Source organism: Orycteropus afer, unplaced genomic scaffold (assembly GCF_000298275.1).
Source record: "Orycteropus afer afer isolate SDZICR_OR568_19922 unplaced genomic scaffold, OryAfe1.0 scaffold00124, whole genome shotgun sequence".
NCBI classification, from domain to species: Eukaryota; Metazoa; Chordata; class Mammalia; order Tubulidentata; family Orycteropodidae; genus Orycteropus; species Orycteropus afer.
Genome location: NW_006921711.1, coordinates 7,159,211 through 7,170,174, shown reverse-complemented (window position 1 = coordinate 7,170,174; position 10,964 = coordinate 7,159,211). Strand labels below are relative to the sequence as shown.

The following is a 10,964-nucleotide window of genomic DNA, read 5'->3' as shown; positions in this document are numbered from 1 at the left end:
GTCTTGGTGATTTTCTTTTGGGGTCTATCCTGTTTGGGGTTCATTGGACTTCCTGAATGTATATATTCTCATCTTTCATCATATCAGGGAAGTTCTCCTCCAACAGATCTTGGACAATTCTCTCAGTGCTTTTATTTTTCTTTTCCTGTTCTGGAATTCCAATGACATGTAGGTTATTCGTAATGATGGCATGCCACATGAACCTTAGGCTTTCTTCATTTTTAAAAATTTTTTTTTCTGATTGATCCTTTTCCAAATAAGTATTCAGGTATTTGTCTTCAATCTCATTAATTTTGTCTTCCATTGCATCATTTCTGCTCCTTTGCCCTTCCAATGTGTTATCTATTTCTGACAATTTAGTATTAATCTTCCAGATTTCTATCTAGATTTAGAATAACTTCTAATTTTTCATTTATTTTGTCATTTTGTGGTTGTATTTTCTTCCAAAATCTTCTAGGGTTTTTTCTGTGTTTTCTTTGGTCTGTCTCTCCTTTGAAGATACCTAAGTATAATTCTTCTGAATTCCTTATCAGAGAGTTCGAATGTTGCTTCTTCCTCAGGAATGTGTTCTGGATTTGTGTCCTGCTCCCTTGTTTCTACCACTTTATCTTACTTCTTTGTGTGGACTGTGATGGTCTGTTGTATCCAAGACATTGTGGCATTGTTGTATTTAGATCTCTGATAACTGTTTGTGAAGAGCAGCCAAGGGTGATTCAGGCTTTTCTTGTTGGTTTTGTGTCATTGGCCCATTGCTGAGAAGGAGTTGGTGGCTCTCACTCAGTAAGTAAAGTTGCAGGAGGTGTGGGTGTAGTTGTATCTTATATGGACTGTTGTTGTCTCCCACTGAGTTAGACAAAAATTACAATTAAATAACCATCAAAAAACTAAAAGCACATGGACAAAAAATATACTATGTAATCACACAGGAACAGTCATCAAAAAAAGAAAAAAGGGAAAAAAAGAAGAAAAAACCCTGCAATATCTGGGGGTAGGGCAATAAGAGAAAAATGCAGAGAAGGCGAATAATGAAGAAAAAAATGGGAAAAATGCAAAAAGAAAAAAAAGGAACGGCGTTAACCAGCAGAAAAAAAAAAAGACAAAAAAAATTTACAACCAGGAACAGGGAAAAGAAAAAAAGCAGAAAATTATGACCTGGGAGGGGAAGAATAAAGAATAATAGTAAAAAGGACAAAAGTATTAACAATAATAGTAGTTTTAAAGCAGACAAAAACAAGCAAACTAAAAACCAGAAAAAAGAAAGGGAAAAAAAAAAGAAAAAGAAAAAGAAAAAAAGAAAAAATCTGGGGGAACGGAGGGCAAAGCACCCAGGCTCCGTCTGAGCACACAGACTGGGATGGAGTTCCTGCGGGCCCAGAAGGTGAGTAGGAGTGGGGGATGGCTGCACCTCCATTCACCACATGGGTGTGGGATATAAGAGTAACAAGGGGAATGTTGCACCTTTTCAGTCGTCCAGGTCCGGAGTGTCCTTGGGGTTACTGGCAAGCAGAATCTGTTTTTAAGCTCCTGGAATCTGGGAGAGCACTGTCTCTTTAAATATCCAAAATGGTCAAGCTGCTTGTAATCCTTCAAAATGGCTGCACCCTCTGGACAGGCAAAAGTCCACAGCTCAGCTCGCCTTCCTCTTCGCTGCTGCTTCATCTTTTATTCCCCAACCACCAGAGCAGTCCTCTGTGCAGTCCCTGGTTAGAAGGGCTGAGTTTTAGGTTAATTCTTAGGTCCTACCACCACTCAGCACTGTCCAAGCTGTCTGTGCCATCAAGATCACTCAGGATCGCTGTCAGACCGCAGCTCCATATGTCTCCTTTTTTGGTATTTTCATGTAAATTCTTCTGCTAGTTGGGGTTTAGTCCACTTCTATATCCTTCCCTTCAAGGCTCAGGATTATATTCTGTGTCTGTGTTAATTGGTTTCCCTTTTCTTTGTTGAAGAGGGTCTGTGCAGTCTTTCTGCCTATTCAGCCATCTTACCGGAAGTCACCCTTAGTTTTCTTGAGGGTGAATATGTGAATGTGCTGGCAAAATTCATTCTCTCCTTATCTGGATCCTGCATTTGGTCATTTCATCCCTGGACTTGAGACAGCAGTCTGCTGTCTGACCTGCTGATTTGGGTTTGCCAGCTCCAGAAACCACGTGAGTGAAGAGAATACTCCAGACCTACACCTGACCCACAGTTTTGGGATTTACCAGCCTCCCAGCCTCTACCACCTCATGAGCCATTTCTTTGGAAGTGTGTGAGTTCTGTGAGATGTTACAGTGAAATAAGTCTGTGGAAGGAAGGTTGAGCAATCTATTTCCATAGTGATACCATCTCGGAAACCCAAGGAGGGGTCACTGTGAGTCAGGTCCAACTTGATGGCACATAACAACAACAACAAGATGGGGAGGAAAGTACTGAGGGGAGGAGGAGATGTTGATGTTAGAAATGATGGAGCAATGATAGCAATTTGGAAAAGTTGGACATCTGGATTGTCTTTAACTTCCACCTCAAAGGGACCAGCCTTGTGTTGATCCTTCTAAAAGAAATTATTTGAACAGCTGGATAGGTCTTTTGTGGGGTGTTAGTTTTGTGCATTGCAGGGTGTTTAGTGGCATCCTTGGCTTCCATCTATCTACTTTATGCCAGGAGCACCGCCCCTCCCGCCGCCAAGTTTTAAGAAAACTCTGATCACTACTGTCTGGCACTCTTGCATCAAAGGGTAAAATGAGATACATTCTCCTGTTAAAATATATATTCTAGTTTTTAAAATAAGCAAAAGACAGGAGCAAACAATTCACAAAGAGACATACAAATAACTAAAAAGCAAAGCAATGCTTGGCTTCAACTAAATAAAAAAGGGAAAAATAAACCAATGAGATCCAATTTTTTATCTATCAAATGACCAACAACTTAAGTTTGATGATATCCATTATTGCCAAAGGGGTACAGGAACATATATTGTCATCCACAGTTTGTATGGTTACAAATTAACGCAAACATTTCAGAAGGGCAATCTGGCATTTCCCAGCAGTATTTTAAATGCACACAGCCTCAAACCCAGCAATTCCACTGTCAGTTACCCTATGAATGGTCTTACAAAAGTGCAGAGAGCTATTTCTGTAATAGTGCAGCGTTATTTATTATTGTATTTAACTAGAGAACTAGTTAATAATGGTACATCCATAAAATGGCATACTGTGCAACTGTTCAAAATGAGGTCAATCTACATGTGGAAGCATCTCTCAGATACGTGGGTAAACAAAAAAATCAAGTAGCCAATAGCATAGTCCCATTTGCATAAATGGAAACAAATATACCTGTATGTTAAATGTATACTTTTTTTTTTTTTCTTGAAAGATACCTAAGCAATTATTAACAGTGGTTTGGGTGAGGTAGGAGGCAAAGAGACTTACATGATTTTTTAAGAAAGCTCTCTGTGGATTTTGAATTAATTTTAATGTGCAGATTAAAATCTGTAGATTTTGAGTTGTTTTTAATACTGTTCTTCAATTATGCTCATTTGTAAAGAAATCAATTTTTTTTCCCAACATTTTTCTTTTATTTCTTTACATTTTCCATTTTAAAAAAATTCTCTTCTTTACTTCCTAAGTTGGGAAGATTTCATTGATATTTATAATTATATAATTAAACAAAATTTAAAATTGCCAGAAGCTTTGGTCCAAGCTAGCTTTAGTATTGCTTGGAAGAAGAAGCTTGTGTAAAAGGAGACTAATGCAGTGATTCAGTTTCCAACCTCCATCTCTGTTTTAGGTCTAAAAGGAGGTAGCCAGGCTGGAGAAGGCACGCCTATTAGGGAATGAATCAAAGGACCCATCTTAATGTGTTCAAAAGACATTCTTGAACAGCTGTCTAAAAGAATGAGATTTAATGGGAACATGGACATTAAAAATCTAGCTGGGTCATTGGCCTTCATTAGCTGTGTTTACAGCTGTGATGATATCTTGGAAGACATGTTAATTTGCAGAGTGCTCATAGAAAAAAATTGCTGAAGGAATTTTCAGCAGGATGGCTTTCCATTGAGCAGAAAAGGAAAAGCCTTGTGTCTGAGAAGGAGCTGACAAGATTTGCTGTGGGAGTGAGTGGTTGTGGGGGACCAAGTTGACCATCCTGGAACCTTCAGTAGCTATCACGTCCTTCTCTGAGGACTCTCCCTCAGGTGTTCAATGTGTGCAGCAGAATGGTAAATGGTAAACTATGTTTTGAAAAAAACAAGCAATGATCTGGAAATTCATTTTAAATTTAAAATGGGCAGTGATTTTGAATGCTCTCTCTGCAGTATAACAGTAGATAGATGCCAACTTGGTTAGGGACTCAAGATTTAAATGTTGGGATAATAAAGAGAGAAAACTTAGGGAAAGATGAAAAAATTCCTTGCTTATTAAAATGAAAAAAGTGGCCCAGAAATTTACCTTATTTAACAGATATTTTTTAAGGCTAAACTTCTCAAAGAACAACTGCAAGGCAGTGACTGTCACATGTATATATGTCAAGAGTATGGCACATGAGAATAAAGTTTGGAAGTTGGATACAGAGAATTTAGCAGAGGAATAGAACTCATTTCCACCAGCCTCTCCTCAGAAGGAAGATTGGGCGATCTGCTTCCGTAGTGATACCGCCTCGGAAACCCAAGGAGGGGTCACTATGAGTCAGAACTGACTCAACAGCAGTGAGTTTGGTTTTTCTGGTTTTTTTAGGACTCATTTGGAGTTCTTAGGTCATTTGGAATTGATGAAAATTAAAGAACATTGGTAAAATTCAGAACAATAGCATTGGTGTCATCAGGCAAGCTTTTTTTAATTGAAAAAAGTTCTATATTGTCTTTTTCTTAGCCCATAAAGAAGCCTGAGAAGTGAGTCAGAGATGCTTCCACGTGACACAAGGGACTTCTCAGAGAGGAGAGACACTGGATGGAATTTCTACCTGTTGGCCCTGAAAACATTGCACCTGCCACCGTTTGTCTGCACTCACTTTAGGATTATTCTGATAGGACTTCTAAAGGAGTCTGTTTCCTTAAGTTCCCCTCCCCCGTCATCAGAAGACAGGCCTAGCAATCTGCATCCAAAAGGTCACAGCCTTGAAAACCCTAGGAAGCACAGTTCTACTTTGCATACATGGGGTATGAGTTGGACTCGACTACAGGAGCTCTGGTAGCATAGTGCCTAAGGCACTCGACTGCTAACCAGAAGGCTGGCGGTTCAAACCCACCAGCCACTCCTCGGAAGGAAGATGGAGCAATCTACTTCCGTAGTGATACTGCCTCGGAAACCCAAGGAGGGGTCGCTATGAGTCCGACTCGATGGCACATAACAACAACAACAACGTGGTAATTAATAACAACATTTATGGTCTGGGTCCTCAAAATATTATCACAGCAGCACAGAAGAGCCTAATACATAGGGTTGGCTTTTTTCATATTCCAGTTTTCTGACATTGATCATATTGGTGCAGCATAGCTCAATTAAGTATCCATGCTAATGCAAAGTTTTTGAGTGCCTCTTCAGGATACATTGAAACATTGACAACTAGAAATGTATATATATATATATATATATTTAATTGTGATTTAGGTGAAAATTTACAGAGCAAATTCACTTTCCATACAACAGTTCACATACACTTTGTCTCATGACATTGACCACAATTCACCACAATGCAACAGCACCCCTCCCACTTCCTCCCGACAGTCACCTCTTCCCTGTGTCCATCCCTCCATGCACTCCTGCCCTCTGAGTTGTCTCCCTGTGCATAAACAGCCCTTCTTTCTCCCATGATTGCTCTTTCCAAAGAGTGTATCTACCTCAGGTAAACATTCAGCTCATATGCCTGCCTTTTGTTTGGCTGGAAACCACAGGAATGGGTTCAATTCTAGACCTGAAGGGCAGCCAGGGGCCACAGTCTCAGTGGTTCCACTGCTCTATCAGACCAACAAGAATCAGGTAGTATTATGGGCACATTATCTAGATTCTCTGGGTCTCTGAAAAACTGAGAGGGCTTTGTGAGAAATAGAAAAGCAAGTGAATACTTACATTACCCAGAGACCCAAGGACAATGGAGCCATCCATACAGTTTGCAACAAGTTCAGCAGGGCACAGAGTGACTATCTCTTATGTAATTTTTTGTGTTGTTATTGTTATGTGCCGTCGAGTCGGACCCGACTCATAGCGACCCCTCCTTGGGTTTCCAAGGCAGTATCACTACAGAAGTAGATAAGGTAGCTGACTATTCAAGAATTTACTTATGGAAAAAAGTTAGCCCCCTCAGCTATATTAAATAGCAAAGAATAGCCAATGCCTAGTAAAGTAGAAGGAGCTATATGGTAGGATAGTGCCTAAGGCACTTGATTGCTAACCAGAAGGCTGGGGATTCAAACCTACCAGCCACTCCTCGGAAGGAAGATGGGGCAATCTACTTCTGTAGTGATATGCCTCAGAAACCCAAGGAGGGGTCGCTATGAGTCGGGTCCGACTCGACAGCACATAACAACAACAGCAGTAAAGTAGAACAAATATAGATGCTATGGTAACCAATATTCCTTTCCAGCCTAATGCTGTCTAAGAGTTTTTCCATGTGTACTTCATTACAGAAATCTAATGTGGATTGCTGAGCAGAGAAGAAGAAACAGCTGCTTTAAGTTTTGTGGGTTTTTTCCTCCTCATTTTGCATGTTTGTTTGCTTGTGAAATAGACAGACAGACACAGAGGGGGGCATAGAGCATATATGTGCTGTTTGAAGTAAAGAGGAGGTGCTCACCCATACGTTACCGGCTCCCTAGAAAGACCCTGCTTAATTTAAGTTTCTGTGGTTCTGCAGTATGATGCAATAATGCCAGTGTTTCTGTAGTGTTTGTTAAGGGAGCAATTAAAAAGGCTCAGGTGCACCAAGACAATGTGTCATTTCATTGTAAAATTTGTATTGACTGTTACCATCACTGTATCCACAAAAAACAGCCTCTGTGATGAAAGATGTATATTAATATGTGAAACACAGCTACAGGATGAAATATAATGCCTGAATTCCTATGTGGCAGATAATGCCAGGATATAGATACCTCATTTTCAACAATGGCAGTATTATACTTAAAAATCTAATTTAAAGATGATAGGTAGAGGACTATCAACCACTTGGAAAGAGATCAGTGTAAGAGATCCTGGATAGAATGGTAGAAAAATGTGGAACAAAACTCAAAATCATAAAAAAAAGACAAGGCTTACTGGCCTGATGGAGACTAGTGAAACTCCAGAGACTATGGCCCCTAGTCACCCTTCAGGCCTGGAATTAAGCTAACTCCCATGGCTTTCAGCCAAACAATAGACAGGCATACAAGGTGCACACTCTGGTGGTGAACACTCTGGTGGTGTAATGCCTAGGGGATTTGACTGCTAACCAGAAGGTTGGTGGTTCAAACCCACCAGCCACTCCATGGAAGGAAGACTGGGCAATCTACTCCCATAAAAATTTACCGAGTTGGAATCAACTCGATGGCAGTGAGTTTAGTTTGTTTTTTGGTTTTGGTACACTTTTTAGAACAATCAACCATGGGAGATGAGACAGGCAGTAGTCGCACAGGGAGATAGATCAGAGGGCAGGAATGCATAGGAAAGAAGAACACAGGGAAAAGTTAACCACAGGAAGGAAGTGGGAAGAGAGCTGTTACATTATGGGGGTTGCAATCAATGTCATGAAATAAAATGTATATGAACTGTTATATGGAAAATGAATTTGCTCTGTAAGCTTTCACCCAAATCACAATAATAAATAAATACAAAATAAAAAAGACAATAGTTGGGGGGATTGTTTACTTTGGAAAGGATTCTTCCTAGGATCTTCCTGCTGGCTCTTTCAACATAGGAAGTTCTGCCATTCTCCTCCTCTCACTTCTTGTTCTCCTTCCTTCTCTCTCTCACTCTTAACATATCCCACTCTCCAGACATACCAGTTCCTGACCCTTACTTCTCCTATCTCTTATTAAGGCTCTCTCTTCTTGGACTACCCTCCCTTGCTACCCTTGAGGGAGTCCTACCTGCCTTGAAGTCCTGCTCAAATCTCATCATCTTTACTGTCTTTAGATCACTTAATTGGATTTAATCTTTGCCAAAATTTTCCAATCTCTCTCTTAGCACTGATTACAGTGTTTTATACTAGACTTGTTTATGTATGAGACTTTTCACTCCTGCCAGTTAAAGACCATGTATTCTCCACCATACCTAGCATAGAGCTTTACCCACAGAGCAGGCTCAGTCAGTGGTGATGGAATTGATTTGTTGAATCCAGTGCATTTAAAATAGGACCAGTTTTACAGCATTTTTCTATGTGGCATCTCAGGCATACTGTGATAAAATTCATCATGAAAAGTGAATATATGTTGAATATTTTGAAGCTCCTATTTAAAAATGTACCTTTTCCACTATTAAAATATGGCAGTAGATTGCCTAATCTTCCTTCCGAGGAGTGGGTTGGTGGCTTTGAATCACCAGCCTTCTGGTTAGCAGTCAAATGCCTTAGGCACTATGTCACCAGAGCTCCCACTATTGAAATAGGGAATAAATCATATAATTTTGTATGGTCATAAAAAGGAACTCTGGTAGTGCAACAGGTAAGTGTTTGGTTGCTAACCAAAAGGATGGTGGTTTGAACCCATCCAGCAGCTCTGCAGGAGAAAGACCTGGTGGTCTGCTCCCATAAAGATTACAACCTAGAAAACCCTATGGGGCAGTTCTACTCTGTCACATGGGGTTGGCATGAATGGGAATTGACTCAATGGAGTCTAACAACAGCAGCATGGGCATTAAAAAAAATTATGAAGATAGGTAATAAACTGAACTTAAGACCTGTGTTAATCTATTTTTTGTGTCCTTATCCATTGTGTGTAGACAATTCAGCTTTCACCAGGACAATACGATATTCTTCCTCCACCAGTTCCCAAGTATGCTTCCAGGTAATCGTATACTCATTAGTTAAGTTTTAATAATTTTACTCATACTTTTCTGCTTACATGCTTAGCAAATAATACCAATGGCATTTAAACCTCATTTATGGCCATTATATCCATATTAGCATTTTTGAATATTTAATGGAAGATAGGGAATAATGTTAACAAAGATCCTTACTTTAAAAATAGATGTAGAGAATCCTATGTATATATATATTTTTTTTTATTTTCTCTCTCTTTTTTAATATAGGGGCTTCGTATTTCGTTCCGCAGTTGCAAGATTCCCAACAGGCTACTTCATTCCTGTATGTATGTTATAGATAATTAACTCATGATGCATTTGATGTTTAAAATGTGAACTGATTCTTTCTGATGTATCAAGGTTAACATTTTGCTCATCATAGTAGATAAATAATGAATTATTAATGCACTTGATTTAAAATATATTTGAAGACATACTGGGGATTTCAATATAAGTAACACATTTATGCCACTCCTCAGATCTACTTCTGTAGAGATACCACCTCAGAAACCCAAGGAGGGGTCACTATGAGTCGAATTGACTCAACGGCAATGAGTGAACGAGTGAACCCATTTATGGCAAGTTGAAGAAGAAAATGTCAGGCTCCCTCTCTCTTCTCAAGCCTTTAATCAAATATCACCTTCTTGGTGAGGTCTTCCCTAGTCACTTGATTAAAATTTCTTGTCCTCCTTTCCTGGTTTATTTATTTTTCTCCATAGTATTCCTCAGTGTCTGATATACTACATTTAAAATTTTGTTTATCTTGTTTTTATCTTTCTCCCCCACTAGAATGTACAATTACTAAAGGCAGGGAGTTATGTTTTGCCTTATACACACATGGCACCCAGTGACTGAGACATAAGTATGTGTCAAATCAATTAATTAATAAAAACATCAGAGATAATAAATTATTATATTATCAACAAAAAGGAAGAGTATTTCTAGTCTTTCAATGTGAAAATATTTTTGTTTCTAAAAATTTCCAAATATATATATATATATAAGTCATAATAAAAATGAACTCTTTTAGATGAATAACCAACCAGTAGGATATCATAAAAGAAATGAATAATTATATAAAGCCATTTGAAAGAATGATAAAATATAAACAGTTTGAAGTGGTTTGATATGGGCTTATAGTATTTAGTATTTATTTTAATTGGAATCTCAGGAAAAAAAAAGGATCATATAGATCAAAGATCAAAACATCCTTTTACGCTTTTCAATCTAAAAGAGGAATTGAGATAACTGAACAGATTATTATGTGTCTAAGTTTGTATTTCTTTCTGTTTATTCTACTTGCAGTTTGCTGAGCTTCGTGAATACACAGATTAACAGATTTCATTAAATTTGGGAAAGTTTTCAGCCATTATTTCTTCAAATATTCTTTCTTTCCCTTTCTCTCTTTCCTCCCTGTGGAGACTCCCATTATGCAGATATTGATATCCTTGGTGGTGTCCCACAGGTCGCTTAGGCTCCATTTATTTTTCTTTATTCTTTTTCCGTTCTGTTCCTCAGTCTGGATGATCTCAATCACTTTATTTTCAGATTTGCTGATTCTTTCTTCTGCCTGCTCGATCTGTTGTTGAGATCCAATAGTGAATTTATTTCAGTTACTGTACTTTTCAGTTCCACAATTTGTTTGGTTCTTTTTTGTAATTTCTCTCTCCTTATTAAGGAACTCTAGTGGTGCAGTGGTAAAAGGGCTTGACTGCTAACTGGAAGGCTGGCAATACAAACCTGCCAGCCACTCCATGGGAGAAAGATGTGGCAGTCTACTTCCATGAAGAGTACAGCTTTGGAAACCCCACGTGGCAGTTCTAATCTGTCCTATAGGGTTGCTGTTGTTGTTGTTGTTGTTATGTGCCATCAAGTCGGACCCGACTCCTAGCGACCCCTCCTTGGGTTGCCAAGGCAGTATCACTATGGAAGTAGATTGCCCCATCTTCCTTCTGAGGAGTGGCTGGTGGGTTTGAACTGCCAGCCTTCTGGTTA

At 39.0% G+C, this 10,964-nt stretch overlaps 1 protein-coding gene across 1 annotated transcript in view; it reads left to right on the top strand.

Moving 5' to 3' along the window:
- Positions 1 to 10,964, top strand: part of STPG4 (sperm-tail PG-rich repeat containing 4) — a 94,662-nt gene that overhangs the window by 23,351 nt on the left and 60,347 nt on the right. Inside the window, 2 exon segments of the mRNA XM_007944423.2 lie at positions 8,889 to 8,953; positions 9,198 to 9,252. Coding sequence (XP_007942614.2) covers positions 8,889 to 8,953; positions 9,198 to 9,252 — 120 coding nt within the window.